Source organism: Cricetulus griseus, chromosome 7 (assembly GCF_003668045.3).
Source record: "Cricetulus griseus strain 17A/GY chromosome 7, alternate assembly CriGri-PICRH-1.0, whole genome shotgun sequence".
NCBI lineage: Eukaryota > Metazoa > Chordata > Mammalia > Rodentia > Cricetidae > Cricetulus > Cricetulus griseus.
Genome location: NC_048600.1, coordinates 10228716 through 10248296, shown reverse-complemented (window position 1 = coordinate 10248296; position 19581 = coordinate 10228716). Strand labels below are relative to the sequence as shown.

At 42.0% G+C, this 19581-nt stretch overlaps 1 protein-coding gene across 1 annotated transcript in view; it reads right to left on the bottom strand.

The window, feature by feature from the left end:
• Window positions 1-17947, bottom strand: part of Capn13 (calpain 13) — a 60375-nt gene extending 42428 nt beyond the window's left edge. Inside the window, exons 1-3 of the mRNA XM_035447609.1 lie at window positions 17750-17947; window positions 6468-6540; window positions 4872-4987 (exon numbers count right to left, since the gene is read on the bottom strand). Of these exons, the coding sequence (XP_035303500.1) occupies window positions 4872-4987; window positions 6468-6540; window positions 17750-17947 (387 nt within the window). The remainder of the gene's footprint in view (window positions 1-4871; window positions 4988-6467; window positions 6541-17749) is intronic.
• Window positions 17948-19581: the final 1634 nt, after the last annotated feature.

The window sequence follows — 19581 nt, the reverse complement described above, 5'->3', positions numbered from 1 at the left end:
TGTGGCAGGGCAGGACTATTGACCTGGAGCTGGGGGCTCCAGGAAGGAAGCATGACAGGCATATTGCAAATGCACCTCAAATGATGAAGACAGAATGGACAAAGGCCTCAAGGCAGAATGGTGTAGCTGGCTCAGGAGGACTGAGTGGAGACAGCCTAACTCTGGCCCTTCTGTCCTCATGTCACACTGGCCTTGCTATTATAATAGAGAAATGAAACTGGCTGACACTTTTCCTGCTAAGAGCACAAATGAGCCAGATGTTCCTCTCCAAAGCAGACTGCTTTCATCTTTAGTATTCAACTCTAAACGGTTCGCCCAGGGACATTGGCAAATGAGGAACATTCATTCCAAAGGTAGCCCTTTAAGTTTCTTTGATGGTTTCCATTGGGCTGGATGGAGCAGCAGGACTTCTGGTTTAGGGCTGAACTGGATGAAGGTAAGTCTTCTCCAGGTGGGCTTGCTAAAGTGTGGTGGACATGAACTCTCATTCACACCACCCTTTCCACAGCTGGATGTCTCAGGGTTGTCACACCAACCTGAGGACACACTATCAGAGCAAAGATGGAAACAGAGACTGAGAAGTCAGTGGAAACAAGGTAAAGATGTTTTCATGGTCATTAATGAGCCAGGGCTTGGACACAACTAGATAAATGTTTCTCAACCAGTAAGCTGTGTAGGCAGTGAAGTTCAGGAAACAGGAATGCTATTGAGAGCCATCAAGGAAAGCTAGTCACAGTTCCCAGAGAGTAGACAAGAAGGCCATTCAAACTTTGGATTTAGCTGGGTAAACATAGAGAGGATAATGTCCAGTTGGTAGAACTATGCCTGAATTTTGGTTTTATCTCTCATTAATCTAGTAACAGTTATTAAGCAAGACACTTCTTCCTTAACCTTGACTCCATTTCCAATCTGTCAAATGATGGTAAGATGAAAGAACTACTTAAGAGGCTAATACTGAGACCAGGTGAGACAGTGAGAGGAACAGGGTGGGTTTTGAGCCACTATGATGTGTGGAATCCTATGGCTGCTTTGTTCAGCAACTAGGATGGTGTCACAAATGAGAGTGCCCTGGGACAAGGAAACCATTATAGCCAGCTTTGTCTTAGAAACTACTCTCATGTAGACTGATCAAACATGCTTTCTCTGTGTAAGAAGACTAGGTAAGGTTGCTGTTGCTAGAGATCAAGAATACACACACACACACACACACACACACACACACACACACACACACACACACACGGCATATGTATATTATTAATTATGTAAAACATGATGAGCTTTCATTGTAATTATATGTATTTATATATGTATGTGTATATATATTATGTATATATATGTATTGATACATATGTATAAATAACGTAATATAAAGATAAAAAAATAAAGCAAGCTGACTGATGGTCAGGAATAAGGCCATGTCCTATTTCCTGGGTGAAGAGGACAGACATATGGACAGTGTTTAAACCCTTCAAAAACCATGCAGGTGCCATTTTGCCAATGTCATGTGCCCAGCTGGGAAATAAGAATTCTTCTGGGGTGCTTGGGCACTGTGTGCTTTCTAGAAGTGGAGTCCAAGTTCAGAGTGCTAGGGAGAGACCTATGGAAGTCAGAACTGGAGCTGATACTGGGGAGTATTTACTACGTGTGTGTGTGTGTGTGTGTGTGTGTGTGTGTGTGTGTGTGTGTGTGTGTGTGTACCACTGCTTGTGTGTGGAGGTCAAAGGACAACTTGTAGGAGCCAGCTGTCTTTTTTTGCCACGTGGGTCCTGGGGCTTGAACATAACATCAGACTTAGGGTAAGTATAGAGTCATCTTACCACCCAAAGGGACTGGGTTATTGGTTGGCTTACCTTAGGGCAAAGGTAGAGTGTATTCTGCTGGGTCTCTGGTTATCCTAACCACCTAAGGCATGACCCAGCAATGCTAGCAGTCCTATGGTGAGCTGGTGCTCAGTTCAGTCCCAGATGTTCTCTGGTGCCCCTCAGTGTGGCCCTTGGATCACTACCAGTACCAACATCACTAGTGACCCTGTCAGAAATATTACCTAGTTGGACTTTGTGAAGTGGGGAACAGGAGTAAGAAAAAAAGAGAACCAGCAATGATAGAATGAAAAGTAGCAACAGAAGGAGGCTAGTGTTTAGGCTGAATGTCTCATTCACCTTCAAGAAAGAGTATGTGTGTATTTATGTGTCTACATTTGTGTAGATGGGCATATGTGTATGTATGTCTCTGTGTGTTCATAGTGCCATGACTGAGCCATCTCCCTAGCTCAAGAATATTTTTTTATGCTTAAAAAGTTACGTGTGTGTGTGGGGGCGCATGCACGAATGTGTGCATGTTCATAGAGGCCAGAAGATGATATCAGTTCCTCAGGAGCTAGAGTTGAGGGCAGTTGGAAACCATTCAATGTGAATGCTAGGAACTGAACTCAGGTTCCCTGTGGGAGCAGTATTGCTGTCAACTGCTGAGTCATCTCTCCATCCCCCATGAGTAATTTTTAAATGGTGTACATCTGAATGTACTCTAAAGAAATTTCTGAATTCCAGGGAGAGACAACCACTTAGATACTTGAAGTTTGACAGCACATGCTACATGTAAAGTAGACTGACACTGGACTTTTCTACATCAATGGAAATAAGACAATGAGACAATGGGAATTTTGAGGTAAAGGAACTTGACAAGATAACCAGATGGCAGAAGGTGTGTCTGTGTGCATGATGTGGCATATGTGGAGGTCAGAGGATTACCATCTGGAAGTGATTTTCTCCTTCTACCATGTAGATCCTGGGTCATCGGGTTTGGTTGGCCCAAGCCTGTTGAAACATCTTTTTGGCCCACAGATAACAAGATATTAAATGAACTATCAGAGGATCTCAGGACATTATATTGGGAAACACTCCTTCTGGCAAAGCATAAATATTAGTAGGTAACTCTAGCTATCTGTGGGTATAAGGACAAATCTTCAAATTGTTGTCAGGGATTATGTTGATTTAGTAAAGTAGTGGTTTTAGATTCTCCTCCAAGATAAATGACTTCATTAGCACTGATTAGTTAGCTAGGTCCCCAGTACCAAGAATGTTTTCCCTCTTGTTGAGAAGGTTTAAGTCCAATTAGAGAGCTGTTGGTTACCTCCAAGGTTTGTGTACCACTACTGCACCCTCAGAGTTATTGTGCAACGCTGGTCCTTGTTATGGTTCATAGGCATCATAGCAAGGTAGGATTGTTGGTTGTCTCCCTCCTTTGGAAGCATGCATGGTGCCTTCTGGTACCCTGAAAGCTAGTTCTCATACATGTGAGTAACATAAAACAGATGGATCTGGTTATGTTTAGGTATGTATGTATGTGTGTGTGTGTGTGTGTGTGTGTATGATGTATGTATGTATGTATACATATAGGCATATATTCATGATTAATGAAAAAAGAGGCCATGAGTTTGACAGAGAGCAAAGAGAGATATATAAGAGAGTTTGGATGGAGAAAAGGCAAAAATGTTGCAATTATATTATTATCTTAAAAATAACAATTAAAAAAGAAATAACTCCAAGAGAAACAAATGGTGCAAACCAATTAATAGCTGCTGAATACACTAACTAGTAGAGTTAAGGAAGTCATATTTTAAAAAGAGGTGGAGTGAGGTAATCTAACTATTGTCTATTATACTTTCACTTTTGTCTACTTTGCTGAATGTTTGACTAGCAAACATTACTCAAATTATTTCAAATAACCAAGTGTGTAATAGTTAACTTTACAAAGCTAGTATAACTCAAGCATGATTTAAAAATAACATAATGCAGAAAATAACTTCTGACATGACATAGGCACAGAAATTCTAATGAAACCCTTAACAAACTGAAGCTGGTGGCATCAGGAATGCCTCTTACTAAAATCAAGAGGCAGTAAGAGTTTGACTCTTGGCACTCTGATTCAAAGGCTGTGACATGACAAAAGAACAAAATAACAACTAGGGGCATTAAGGGAGGAGAAACAACTCCATCTGCTTGAAGATCACATCATGAGGTAATTAAAATAATCCAGATTCAACCATAGGAAAAAAAGGAGGACTAGAGAGAGAATTTTGTAAGGTGTCCAGACAGTTTACTGCAATAGGTGGCCATTTTTCTCTTTTTTTAGCAACATCTACTTGGAAAGTGGGGGAGAAGAACAAAAGGAACTCCACACTGGCTATACAGTTGTAAAATATTTGAGAATACATTTACCAAAAAAGGTACGGTGCCAATACGAAAGCATAACTGTAACATTTTATGGGCAGGCATAAAATCAGTTCTGAATAAATAGAAAGATATACCATGCTTCTGGAAAGGAATAATTAAAACAATAAAATGTAATTTTTCCAAATTAATACATAAATTGCACACTGTTCCATTCTACATCACAGTGGCTTCTCTGTTTAATTAGACAAAATTATTTTAAAATTCCCCAGGAAGAGAAATGTGCAAGGGTTACCAAGGTATTTGAGAAAAGAAGAATGAATCACAAGGCAGAGCATATCCTCCCAGATGCTGTGATTTCCTACAGTTCTCCTGTCACTGACATCAAGGTATGGCACAGGAATAAGATGCAAGAACTCGGTGGTCATTACCTTTAGCTTCTAGGTCAGTGGTTCTTTTACTTCTTGTCACACACCCCTCAAAGTATGCCCAAGGGGACTCCTTAGCATCCTGTTCCTACTATCTCTATCCCATGCAAACATCTCACCCCTCATCTTCTCTGTGTGTGGCTGGGCCATAAATGAAAGGTGGAACCCTGTTTTGGAGGACGAAGGGTCACTGACATACAGATGTCACCTCCAGCTCAGGTTCCCAGGCCTGACTCACAAGAGTTCCCCAGCAGTATAGTTGTGCACATACCCGGAAATGGAAAATCCCAGCATACTGCTGTGAATAGCTTTGGTCCATCAGAATCTTCTGCAGACACTTTGGGTTCTGGGTCAGGGAGCCCAGTGCTGCCAGAAACCAGCAGTCTCCTGGGAGGAAATAAAGCCATAATGGAGACTGGTCATAACCAGAAATCACACCTCCTGAGTTTTACTGGTCGTGGATACCAGAGTTAGCAAATCTTCCTACCAATGGAGTGAATATCAGTCAGAAATCTTTGAGACCAGAACATGATTTTGAAATCAAATGATTTTAAATTTTGGACTATTTTTGCACACATAATAAACTATTGTGGGAATGTGACCCACATTTAAATATGACTTCCTTTATGCTTCACATGTATTTCTCTCATATACTCAGACTGGAGGTAAACTTAAGGCTTATTTTTCACACCTGTGTTTTGACCGTGACCTGTCATGTGAGCTCAGGTATGTAATTTTCTTCCTGTGATTCCGTGTCCTACTCTCGGAATTCACAGAATTCAGAGTTTGGAGCAGTGAAAATTTGGGGGTTTCGAGCTAAGGGTAGCCAAGCTATGCTGAAGTTTTGCCCTCTGAGGGAGGAAAGTTGGGGAAAGAATTTACCAAGCCAGTTCCGAGTGAGATGGAGAAGAGGAACCAGTGCTGGTGATGTAAGTATTGGGAGACAGAGGGTGGGGTAAGTTCTGGTGAGGAAGGCCAGGGAAGCCCCAGCTCGGCTTTGGCATTAAGGGGTTCAACTTGCTCCCTGATTCTTTTTCCTAGAGTTTCCAGGGCTGACATCCAGCAATTTTTTAAATCACCGAGCAGAATCAGCAATGGTACTTTATGCATTGCAGAAAATGCACCTGCATTTTTCTTTGCTAATATTTGCCCGGCCCCTTCCTATGTAGGGATTCTCCAGCCCATGCAGGAATTTTCTGTGCTTCCTCTTGATGGATGAGTAGCCTTGACCTTCTCCACAAGTATTGATGCGAGCCCTTCTAACTATGCTTCCCTCCTGTCTCAGGCTCCCCCTTCATTGTCAACACCATCAATTCTCTGAATGCCAGGCACTGTGCTCAGAGAGGAAATGGCAAAGAGAGCTTCAGAGGAGTCCTTTCCTTCTCCAGTTAGGGGAAACTAATGGGCAGATGACAGGCTGGAAGCTGGCTAAGTGTCTATGAACTTGGCTTAAGACTATAATTTCCCAGCTGAGGGGTAGTGGTGGTGCACGCCTTTAGTCCCAGTACTTGGGAGAGAGAACCAGACTGATTTCTGTGAATTTGAGGCCAGCCTGGTCACAGTGCTAGTTCCAGGACAGGTAGGGCTGTTGTTGCACAGAGAAACCCAGTCTCAAAATGTGCCCCCCAGAAGAAAGAAGAAGAAGAAGAAGAAGAAGAAGAAGAAGAAGAAGAAGAAGAAGAAGAAGAAGAAGAAGAAGAAGAAGAAGGAGGCGGAGGAGGAAGAGAAGGAGGAGGAGGAGGAGGAGGAGGAGGAGGAGGGAAGAAAGGAAGGAGGAGGGGGAGGAGGAGGAAGAGGGGGAGGAGACCATGATTTCCCATGTGAAGGCCAAGTCAAAAGACTGGGATGGGAGCTGTGGAGTTCTTACCTGCTCTTCCTTGCTGGATGTCAAATCTGCTTGCACCTTCCAGGATGAAGTGAGGGGGATCCTCTGACAAATCCTTACAAAAGACAATGAAAGCCTCTTTTATTCCTTTTTGCCTCAATATGGTACCCACAGCATCACTCACTTCATCTTTGAGAGACAGAGGTTAATTCTTAAGTAGGTGCTTAAAATATGAATTAGGAAACTTTCCTTTGTTCTTTGGGTTTTATGGGTCTCGGGAAAGCAGGTGTCAAAGGGGTGTGTATGTAGCTGACAAGACAGGCAATAAATGCACAAAGAAACTACACAAGGAAACTTCATAAATAAGGTCTGAAAATCTTTATATCAAATAGTAGTCAGCCTGTCTGCTCCCAACAAGCCTGTGTTTTATTAGATGGTTATAAACAAATAAAAGTGAATAGGATCCATTCGTCAGGAGAGACTTTGAAAAATATCAGAACTACACTTTCTCTGAGTAAAGCTTTTCCTAGAAAATGGCTGTCATCGTTGGAATTTCTATTGCCGCAATGGAACACCATGACCAAAAACCAAGTTGGGGAGGAAAGGGTGTACTTGGCTTACACTTCTGCATTGCTGTTTATTATTGAAGGAGGTCAGGACAAGAAATCAAACAGTTCAGGAACCTGGAGGCAGGAGCTGATGCAGAGGCCATAGAGTGGAGCTGCTTACTGGCTTGTTTCCCATGGCTTGCTCAACCCACCTTCTTGTAGAACCCAGAACCACCAGCCCAGGGATGGCCCCATCCATCATGCGCTGGGCCCTCAGCATCAATCACTAATTGAAAAAATGCCTTGTGGGTGGATCTCATAGAGACATTTCCTTATTTGAGGCTCCTTCAATTCTGATGACTCCAGCTTGTATCAAGTTGACCAGCCAGTACAACTGCATACCTCAGAAATCAGCGTGCCCAGTAACAACTCAAATGCTATATAGGACCTATGGTTCAAATTACTCAGATCTTTGGCCACCCCCTCGCCCACTCACAGACTAAGTCTGAGAAACCTCTATCTGCCCCTGGCATCTAGTCCCCCATCCCACACCCCCGATACACACTTACCTGCCACAGAAGGTAAAATATGATATTGTCAAAATATGATATCTGGGTGAATTTTGAGGACTCTCGGCAGATATGAATATTACAAAATTCCTAAGGGGGATCTCCAGACACTTTTATGACACACCAGAGTAAAGCTATGCTCCTTCTCCAGAGTCCCCCAGCTCTCTAAATTTGTTTCCTTCAGGGAGGCCATGGGGTTTTCCCCTGTAACCTCTCTGTGTGGCTCTTCTACTGTGTATGTTTGTGTAATTGGGTAACTGTTCCACTATCGTTTCCTTTCACACTGACGCCTAAGTCCCCAGAGAGCAGGGCCCTAGCAGCCACAAAAGAACAGAGACCTACACCATGGACAACCCTACCAGCCTGTCCTGTGCTGACAAAGGTTCCTGGTGAGAACATGGACTGAGGACAAGCAAGGGTGCACCCACCTTCCTGTTTTATCGAGTAAGGGCATCTTCCTACCAGCCTTCACTCGCTTTCTTGGCAGTGAATTATAAGCCCCATTATAAGCCAGGAGAGGCACAGTTTGGCTCACCGATGAGACCCCCTGTTACAGCCATGGCCAGGGTATAAGGATTCAAGCATTATTTGGTCTACCTGTCACCTTGCAGAATGCACTCAGGCAGTACCCTGGGCAGCCCAGGTGCAAAGGACCCCTTTAAAAGAAAGACCTCCGCAGGGCGTTGGTGGCGCACACCTTTAATCCTAGCACTTGGGAGGCAGAGGAAGGCAGATCTCTGTGAGTTCGAGACCAGCCTGGTCTACAAGAGCTAGTTCCAGGACAACCTCCAAGGCCACAGAGAAACCCTGTCTCCAAAAAACCAAATAAATTCATAAATAAATAAATAAATCCAAAACAAAAACAAAAGACCTCTGTCCACTTACACTACCTTTCTGCTCTCTCTTTTCTTCTCTCTTTTTTTCCTCTTTCTTTCCCACTCTCTTTCCTGCTGTTCCCCTAGGACTGTTCCCTCTTCTCTTCTGTCCTTTTCTCTGTCTCTGTGTCTCTTTACCTTTTTTCTCTTTCCTCCCCCCTTCCCTTTCTAATAAAACTTCTCACTTAAGCTCTGTCTACCTGGCATTTTTGTCCCCCAGCCTTGGTCACTCTTGCCTGCCAAGGTTCTTCACGCTTTATTCCTAACACCGGGTGTAATTGGAAACCTTCCCAATTCACACAAGTAGAAACGACTGCTCTGAGGGACCATGGTCCTGTGCACTGGATGTGGAGTTGGTTTTAAAACAATGTGGGTGCACTTTATTGACCATGGATTGTCCCTTTTTCTACTGGGAAAAGGAACTAGAGATCTCAAAGGAGGTCTGCTATCAGTTCTGATACGCCACATAGGAAGTGGGAAAGAAGGTGGAAACCTGGGGAGACAGTTCAGTGTAATGTGCTTGCCTTTTGAGCTAGCATGATGACCTGAGTTTGGGCCCCAGACCCCATATTAAAGGCTTGCTCAACGAGAGGGAAACCATGCTTTGTACCTGACATCTAGCCAGGTACCCAGGACGAGTAAAGTCATGAATCTTGAAGGAAAGGCTACAACAACTGCCTTACTAAACCAGCAGAATCCATAACTATGTTCTAAATATTTATCCTTATACTCACAGGTAAATATAGCTCTTCCCCCTTATCAAAGAAACTTCCCTTTGCAACAGGTGGAGACCATTACAGAAAACCACGACTGCTTAAAATGTAGAAAACAAAGAGATCCTGCGGTGCTCAGTGCCAACCAATACATCCATAACACAATTCGGGCACCTAAGGCTCAGGGATGATTGAGGAAGAGGGTCAGAAAGATGATAAGAGGCAAAGGAACAGGAAGTTTACTGTGAGATTCTGTCTCCTAGAATGCCAGAGAAGCTACTCCTGTGAAATCTCCTCAGCATGGTTGCCTAAACATGAGCTGACCAATGATGGTGCCAATAGCCATGATACATGGAAGGGGAAAGCCCATGAGGTCTTGACGCTAGACAGAAAAGTACAGGTAGTCAAGGGGCCAGGTAACAGCCCCCAAATTGGTTATTCAATCCTGAATGGTCATCCCTGAAATCGTACACATACAAGCAACACTATACAGATTGATTATGATGCATTTATATTTTAGGAGTGTGTGTGCATGTGTATGTGTGTAACAATAATTAAAGAAAAAGAGCAAGGGGAGGAGACACATGGAGGAGTTAATAGGAGGAGAGTGAAGGAGGGAATGATGTAAATTATATATATATATATATATATATATGTATATATATATATATATATGTATATGGAGTGGTGTGGTATACTTATAATCCCAGCACTAGGGAGACAGAGACAAGCAGATTCCTGTGGCTTACCCACCAACTAGCCTAGCCCACTTGGCAAATTTCAGGTAAAAGTGAGAGACCTCATTTCAAAAATCAAGGTGGATGGTCCCTTAGGAAAGATGACAGCCGAAATTGCCCTTAAGCTTCCATGTGCACATATGTACCAGTGACCTATACACATACATGCGCACATGCATACACATGTAACAGGACAAGGTGTAGACAATGGAGGTTTGGAGCAGGAGCATGGCCAATCCTGTAGTTAATTTTCAGCCCTTTAGCAGCTGCTCTGTTGGCTTTGCTTCAGTGACTTGCACAGGAGGGGACTTGAACAGACAGACCACATGCATATGGAATCTTGCCCTGACATTTCTCCCCAGGTGACCTGGAGACCTTGAACACTTTCTTCTTCTTTGCTGTAGCTCAATATCTTCATGTGTAGTGGTGACAAAAGCAGAGGGACAGCTGAGAGAATCAAACTCTGAAGCAGGTGACAGTCACCTTTTCTAAAACTCTCAATAAGTGGTAGATGCTGCGCTCCTAGGCTGTTCCCTGCAATCTCGGAATAGACTCCCAAAGCAGGATGAGTCCTTACATTTGCAAATGAGGAAGGATGTGGAACGCTTTAATACAGCCTCTGACAGAGTGTGTGTTCAATAATTATTGATTCCTTTCTCCTGTGTGACAGCTGCAAAATTAAAATGGCTATGCTCATAGACAAACCCATAGCCCTGAATGCATCCATTATTAAACAAGACAGAATCAAACATAAATTAAGCAGTCAATTCATAGATAATAGAAAGAAAGGGACAAAAATGGGAGGAAGGAAGTGATAAAGAAAACAACCTGTAAGCTATAAAACACAGAAGCCAGAAACACAGAAAAAAATAATAAGGTAAATAAATTGTTCTGCTCTGGATAGTGACTTCACATAGAACTGACCTTTGATAAATATGGTAGAGAAACCCAAATACAATTGGAAATAAAAATGGGCTTTAGAAATATAAAAACACAGCAGAAAATTTTATGCTGATCAATTAAAAATACTAACAACGACAAAATGACTTAAATTAATAAGTAACACCCCAAATCAACGATCTTGGTCATTATTTTTAGGATTGCAAAGACTATCACCCAAGTATACATATCTATATAGTTTTCCTGTTGCATTCTCTCAAACTTTCAGGGGGTAAACAAGCCTTGTATCATTTACAGTTTCAGAGTTAGAACTGTCCTGCCATTTAAGAAGCCAGTGAAGTCTTATGTACAACCTGAGAGTAAACACAACTACACAAATATATACACATGTGCACACAGACATGCATGCACACACATGCTGACATCACAAACTAGACTGACTTAGACTAACTTATAACCAAGAAGGAAGTTGCACAGGAATGAAAAATGCATGGATATTTTCATTTCAGGATCTCTGATAACACAAAATGTACTTACATGGGACAAAAGGAGTAAATTTTATACTCTTTTGCTAAATGCTATGAAGGCATTAGATGAATACACAACCTTTCACCAAAATAATGGGAGTTATAAGCAAAAGAACAAAAAGTTACTCACCATGGACAGAATAGATCTGAAATCAATAGCTAACATCAAGTTTGCAAGCTAACTTGTGGACCCATCAATGGTGGACACAGTATCTCCAACTCCTGTCCCTCAAGTGTCTGCCCCATGCCTCATGCTGGGCTCTACAACCTCCACCCTCAATCAGAGCCTTTCAGGTTGTCCATCTGGCTTCCTCAAAAAAAGACCCATGTGGAACACGTGTAATTGTGACTGAGAAAGCACGAGCTCTGGGCCTGGGAACTCTGGGAACTCGGCAAAGCAGGGCAGTGGAAAGTTATCATGATAAGATCCTAGAAGAGATCTGTGTTAAACTACCACCAGATGGTGACTCAGAGTCGGCTGGCAGCCTTGTAGACCTGAAGGCTGTGGAGCCCCACTTCCCACCCCTATGAATCAGCAGGTCAGCTAGAGGTAGCATTATAGACCAACAGGAATTTCAGGTGACTCTGAGGCCATCCAGGGCAAGGAACCAGGCTCAGAGAAGTTCAGTGGTATGCTCCATGTCAGTTTGCCTCCATGGTTCTCTCTTCCCCTCTAAAACACCCCAGTAGTTAGAGTCTTTCTCAGCTTGAAGTTTTTGACTCTTTGAGATAGACAGAGCTGCTGAAGGCTTAGACATGTTAGGTATACCAAAGGAAACTGTAGAAGCTAATTTGATATGTCAACTTAACTGGGTCACAGGGAGTCATTTATTTGGTAAATATTTTATCTGGGTGTGTCTGTTAAAGAAAGGGTGGGTAGACTGATATCTGGATTTGTAGACTACAGTCTACCCTCCCCACTGTGGGTGGGAACATCTATCTGATCCTATCCAACTCATCTGGTACTTGTCTGTAACAAAGGGGAAAAAGAATTTGCCTGCTCTCAGCTTGAGCTGACAAAATGTTCTCCTGGTCCCAGACTAGGAATCACACCTGTGGTTTCCCCAGCTCCCAGGCCACTAACTTAAGACTTTATGCCTCTAGGATGCAGACTGTACATTGTGCTATTACTTGCTTAGCCTCCAGAACTACACAAGCCAATTACTAAAATAAATTTCTCCTAATAAATACATCAATAGGTTATAGATAGGTATATTAATAGGGTTAGTATATGAGCACATGTTATCAATATGGATGTTGGTAAGTCCACTGATAATATATAATTATACATCAGTGCTATATAGATATGCATATACATACACATATACTATAGATTTTGTCATGTATTTGGAAAATCTGAATACTACATAAGCCATCAATAATCATCAAACTAAGTAATTGTCTCATTAAGTAATCATAGTAACTTAAGTCTAGGCTGTAGGTCCTTTTCTCCTGGTCAAGTTTGGGTTACTCTCTCTTGTATTACGAATATCAGAAACCCATGGAATGCAAATCTTGGCAAACATCAGTTAAGTGGCACTACAGAAGCCACTGTTCCTGATCATCTTTGGAGATATCACCCCAGTATGAGAACATTTGCCTCACAGTATTTTTTGAATATATGTATGAATTTCCCACACAAAGTGCTGGTCTTGGGTAAGAAAACCTGTATACTAGTTTCCTTTGTGACTTAAATACCTGGGGAAAGTTTAGAAGAAGAAGGGTTTATTTCAAAACACCATTTGTGGGGGTTGGTTCATTGATGCCCTTAGCTGTAACATTGAGTAGTGAGATGGTGTGTTAAAGCAAGGCTGTTCACAGTATAGTAGACAGGAAGTAGAGAACAGCCAAGGGATTGGAGAATAGGTATAAATTTCAGAGGCATGCCCTTCAATGACCTACTTCCTCCTACCTACTTCCTCACCTCTTAATGTTTTCAGAATCATCCAAAATGCTGCCATCAGCTGTAGACTAAGCACTCAGCACCTAAGCCCATGGAACATTTCATATTCAGTCGGTAACAATTAGACTCATCATCTTGTCACTCAGTCCTTCCAGATGGTGACTAGGCTTTTACTTGGACAGGTGGCAATATAATTCCTTTCCTGTTTTTCTGAGAGAATTCTGATGTGTTGTCATCAAAGATTTTTTGGCTCCATGGCAATTAGCTGTTGGCACAGTTACTTCCGGTACCTTCTGTTAACTGTTACATGATGGGACATCTTTACTATTTACCCACATTCAGAACTCCATCTCTTTTTTCTCCTCTTCTTTTTATGAACAATACATTTTGGTGAGTCACTTATAGTGAGTGAATGATCCCATCAGAAACTATTCTGACTACATGAAGATATTTCCTGGGCAGGCAAATTAATTTTTCTGGAGTGACCATAGACTGGGTCCACAATGAAGCTATGAACTGACTAGAATCTGCTGGAGAACATGCTTCAGACATACCATCTCATTCTTTGGTAGAGAAGTGGATTATTTTTTCCCTGAACAGGGTCAAAGACGACATTCCAATTCCTTGGTCTATCGACATTGGTGACGAGGTGAGAATCTACCATCTTCAGCTTTGTGCTGACCACTATGATAGTTATAGTTATACTTGTTGATTTAGATCAGCAGTTATTAACCTTTGGGTTGAAATCATTTGGGGGGGTCTCATATCAGATATCTTTCATATCAAATATTTGCATTATAATTCATAATAGTAGCAAAATTACAGATGATGAAATAGCAATTAAATAATTTTATGGTTGGGGGTCACTACAACATGAGGAACTGTATTAAAGGGTTGCAGCATTAGGAAGGTCGAGAACCACTGATTTAGACTTAAACAACCTTAAGATTTCCATCTCCCAAGCAAAACGATTTACATTTCAAGTACTCAGTAAACACATTTTATTGGTGCCCATGCAGTGAATGGAGCATAGTGAGCACCTCCATCATTGTTGAAAGGACTACAGGACACTGCTGATCTATTTAGTTAGCATAATATTATCATCCACCTTACAGGACGGTGAGGGCAATTAAATGACAAATTGGATGTAAGCACTTAGTATAATACCTCAACTATGTACATACTCAGTAAGTGGGATTTATTACTATTATCCACAGAATAAAATTTCTCCTAAAAGGGGGCCATCTAAGTACCAAGTTTAATTTAGAGAATGTATTACATACACACCTCATGTTTAATTCTTGGCATTATCTCTTACTGAGAGCAGAGGTTATAGGAAACATTAAGAATGATGAATCCTTGAGTTTCCTCCCTACAAGGTCACAGGCTACTGCAGAGCCCAAGCTGAAGTGAGGAGCAGGGTTGGGCATTCCTTCCAGAGAAACGGGATGCACCAGGCTGTGAGAAACATTCCCCTTCCACAACATTACAGCAGAAAAACATACTGGATTCATTGTTAGAGGGAAGGGGAGGAGAGAAGAAGAAATGTAAGGCTGATGGTTAACAGTCCCATCTGGACTGTCAACCTGATGGGATTAAGGACTACCTGGGAAACAAACATGTGGGCATATCTATGAGGGATTTTCTAGATTATGTTAATCTAGTGGGAAGACCCATCCTTGATGTGGGTGGAACCACTTCATGGGCTAAAGTCCTGAACTAAATATAAAGAATAAAGGTTCCTGAACATCAACATCACCTCTGCTTCCTGTCTGTGAGACATAATGCAACCAGCCACCTTCTGTTCCTGCTGCAATGCCTTCCTAGCCATGATGGACAATACCCTTAAACCATCAGTTGGAAAAAGCTCTTTTTTTCCTTAAGCTGCTTATGTCAGGTATTTTGGACCATCAACAAGAAAAGTAACTAATACAGTAGGTAAAGGGAAAGAGGAAGAGAGAAAAAGAGTTACGGGACACAAAACAACTTTTCTGTGATAGGGCCAGAAAACAGCCTGGATCTCAGGCCCCTGACATGTAGGTTATTGTTGAATCTACTGAACTGGGATAGATACTCCAGGAAGACTAATATCCTTGGTAGCTTAGCAGTTGCTTAGAGTATGGAGTTTCTCCATTATCTAGAACAGGCTAGAATATGGAGACGGGCTATCGAGCCTTGGAGAAGGTGAACCAATAAGATCCAGGGACAAGCATCAAGCAGGCTGTAGGAGGGGGAGGTTTGACTGTGAAAACAGAGATGGGATACAGAACATGTGAAGAAACGTACGTTGCACATCCCTTCCCAGAAGCCACTTAGCTCCCCTAACGGTTTTCTCTGACCTACATTTCTCCTTGGAAACATTACTAATTTTTGTCTGAGGTTTGAAACTGAAATTCTCTGACTGTGAAAGCCCAAGAACATTGAGGGATCAAAGAAGCAATAGGTACTGTGTAGTAAGTGCTTACAATGTGTTAGATACTAAGCATTGCATTCAGTTCCTCCTAAAATAATCATATGGAGTATAGTGCAGGTCCAGTTTTCATCCTTATTACCTTTCTTTCTTTCTTTCTTTCTTTCTTTCTTTCTTTCTTTCTTTCTTTCTTCCTTCCTTCCTTCCTTCCTTCCTTCCTTCCTTTCTTTCTTTCTTTCTTTCTTTCTTCCTTCCTTTCTGAGATGGTTTCTCTGTTGCTTGGGAGCCTGTCCTGGAACTTACTCTGTAGACCAGGCTGGCCTCAAATTCACAGGGATCGCCTGTCTCTGCCTCCCGAGTGCTGGGATTAAAGGAGTGTGCCACCACCACCTGGCCCTGTTATCTTTCTTGTAACATTAAAAACATAAAGGCTTCAAGTAAGATAAGCTACAGGAAAGCTTTAGAAACTCATATATAAATACAGGCATTGCTAAACTTGATTAAGGAACACATTAGGAAATATGATATTTGAAAATATATGATGAAATAAACCATGACCATTAGTAGAATATGGGTAAGCCCCTGGAGTGGGGCATAATGGGAAAATGAACATGGCTTCTGTCTTACCTCTGGATTGCTGGTCTGATTCTGTATGAGTCATTTCTACTTGCCTCAGTTTCTCCTTGCTCCCCACAGACATCACAAGTTGAGATGTTGATGGGAATTTATAATCAGGCACTGTCCACCTTTCTAAATAGGAATGTTATTAAGTTCTCAACACTATAAGACCTCACACAGACTGCTCAGCACCTTGTGAGGGAAACAAAAATACTTTCTAAATGAACCTCATCTTTTCAAAACAACAGAGGAGGAAAAATGACCCCTCATAATTTCTTTAGAGTTGTTTACTTCCTTAGGTGGTAAAGACAAAAGAAGAGCCATAGCTAAGGACCTGCTGCCAAGGACTGATGGGATAAACCACACAAGACTTATTAATGCATCCAGCTTTCTTGAACTTCTTGAACTAGCATTGAAAACCCCACCTGGTTTCCATTGGCCCTTTCCTTTCCCAGAGATAGAACTGTTCAGGCTCAGGCAAGAAGTTTTCTCTTTGGAGCTCAGTGTCTTGAGTTCTCTTTTCTGTGTGCACAACTAAATTGCATAGCCTTGCATGAGAGAGACACTGTAGCATCTCCCAGGTCTCCAAACCTCTTCCCAGAATCACTAGAGGCTAGTCTGGTGTTGCCCAGTGTGCCCAGTACAGTGCTTGGCATGTAAGCAGTGCTTTGAACTGTTCTCACAATCCACTGATAGAGTTTGTACTATTTTCTTGTTTAAGGCTCCACTGGCAGATTTGGAGGTATGATGAGGAAGAATCAGGCATCCCAAAGCATTTCCTGTTTAGCTCCTTTGCATTCATGAGAGTCCTGATGAGATCATGAGAAACTTCAACTTACTGAAATGTTTCCTACAGAGCTTCCTGCACTAAAATTGAGATAGTTCTCGAAACCAGCAGGGCTCACCCTACTGCAAAGTAGAGTTAGTGGCTGTCTGCTGAGTTGGGGGAGTCAGGGTGATTTGAATGCTGCACTACCATTCTGATGTCACAGGAAATGTCTGAAGGCTTTTTACAAGAACTGAGAATATGATTATAAAAGACAGGCAAAGCAATTATTTAAATTCATCCTATAGTATAAATGACTGACACGATACATTCCTTTTGAGTAAATTCTAGTAGGTAAGAAGAAAGGAGCATAAAGACACTGACACCTGAAGAGAATAAAGGGTGACAGACTGATAGATGGGCTCAATTAAAGAGGTGGAGAGACCCCAGGGACCAACTAGCACAGCCTCCCAATTCATGACATGCCATTTTTCTAGTCATGGGACTGAGATGTTTTAATCTGCTGATGAGGTCATTATTAGAACTGAGTTAGCAGCAGTGGTCCAGGTTCAGACTCTGAGAACAGAGCCTTCTTATTCCTTGGACTGGACAAGGGACTACAGCGGAGAAACCAGATGACCTTATTTTCTTTCTGGTTTGTTTTGTGGCTGGACTACCCTCTTTTCACTAGGAGATGCCATGGTCCACAGATCCCAGATTGGCAGATCTTGGCTTGTCCCCAGACAGAGCACCCTCACCTGTGGTCGCTTCCACTCCAGTTTTGAAAGGTGTTTTCCCTTGAGCAGCTTCTGGCCTATGGAAGACGCCTCGGCAGGGAATGTGTCATCTATAAACAGCTGACCCCTGTTCAGGCACCGATCCCGTAAGGTCCTAAAGTCTTGATTCTTGAACTTGACCACGGAGGTCTCTATTGGAGGTTCTGGGTTATGTGCCATGACTACCTCTAGAGAGATGTTTGGAATCCGTTCTTTCTAGTGAGAAAAAGAAAAACGATTAGCACCAGCTCATTTTGATGCATCCACTTTCAGATCTCTGCTGTCCCTGGCATAGAGCCCCGGGGTGGGCAAGCTTCAACTAAAATTCAACATCCCTACTTCCTGGTTACATTCAACTTGATGTACTGAATTAGCATCTCCGTGTGTTCTTGTGTGAACCAGAGACTATGAGGGCATTTGTCCCTTTAATGAACATTTGTTGAGCATTAACCTTGTGCCAGGCACTTTTCTGAACGTTGGCAATCCAAAGATAAATACACCATGATCTTTATCCTCTAGGGGCTCATTATCAAGTGAGAAAGACGGATTAGACATTTCAACAACCCGCTATCATTCAACAGACACCACTCAATTAAAACTGTGCACGGAGTCTGGGGCCCTAAAGAGAAAGCACCATAATTCTGACAGCCCGGGAGGACATTTCCATAGGTGGTGACATCTGAATCAGCCTTGAAGGAAGAAGAATTTACCAGATGGAAAAATGGCAGGTAATGTTTTAAGTATCTGTGGTTGCCCTGAATAGCAAGTGCAACACAGAGTCCCTGGAAGCTGACTTGTGAAATCATAGGATATGGGAAAATAGGAAGTGACTTGGAGGGTTTAGTGGGGTTGGGGTTGGAATAGTTAAGTATTAGGGGAAATGGCTAGAAAGGCAGACTGAACATACACATCCCATCCTCTATCTGTCAAGCTAGCTTGGATCACAGTCCAAAATTCACCTTATTAGTGGGATAAGAAAACCCCTGGCAGGTCTTAAAGTCCTGCTATTGAAGCTTCTTTGGCACAGGTATACTTAGGTGGCACATAAAGTCCAAATGTCCATTTTTTCTCCACCTGCTATTGCTTCACAGTGAATAAATCAGGCGAGAAAGAATAAGAGAACACAGGGAAGTAACTTATAAGGGAATAACAGGAACTGACAGCCAAGACTTGTGAATCCCAGAAAAACATATGCAAACTTAAAATAACTTTGCAATTATCTTGCAGTTACTTGGTAGTGGTTGTGGCAAATTACTGAGCGTGAATTCACAGGCAGACTATCACCAGTTAAGTGTCATTGTACGAGCACATTCAGAGGGAAATTGTACTTATAATTTCTCCCAAATAAGGTATGAATAATTTACATTGGCATTATTAGACTGAGAGCTACAAAACTGGCATTGTGGATCAAAATAGTAAAATATAGTCAGATACATATAGTTTAACCTAAGGTAAAATAATGGTTAACTACAGGCCAATTAATTTCTCTTCACCTAGTATGGTATATATATTTCTTCAGTTTAATTCTTGGGAAAAAAACAAACTAAAGTATTTTGTACACCTCACCACCTGCAATGGGGTTATACAGAGAGCCTACAACAAATTAAATAGTAATGACAGAGCTGAAGTAACAGCAAGCTATCATTCAAGAGCAGGAAAACAGTGATAGAAATTGCTTGTCAATTCAAGACAATGGCAATGACACCTGATAATGAAGAGTTAGGAAATTGTGGGTTTGCCAACTGTGTGCGTGCTCAAGGACTGGGGAACCAACACGGTATTACCCAGCCTCCTGCCTCTCCATCAAATATTGA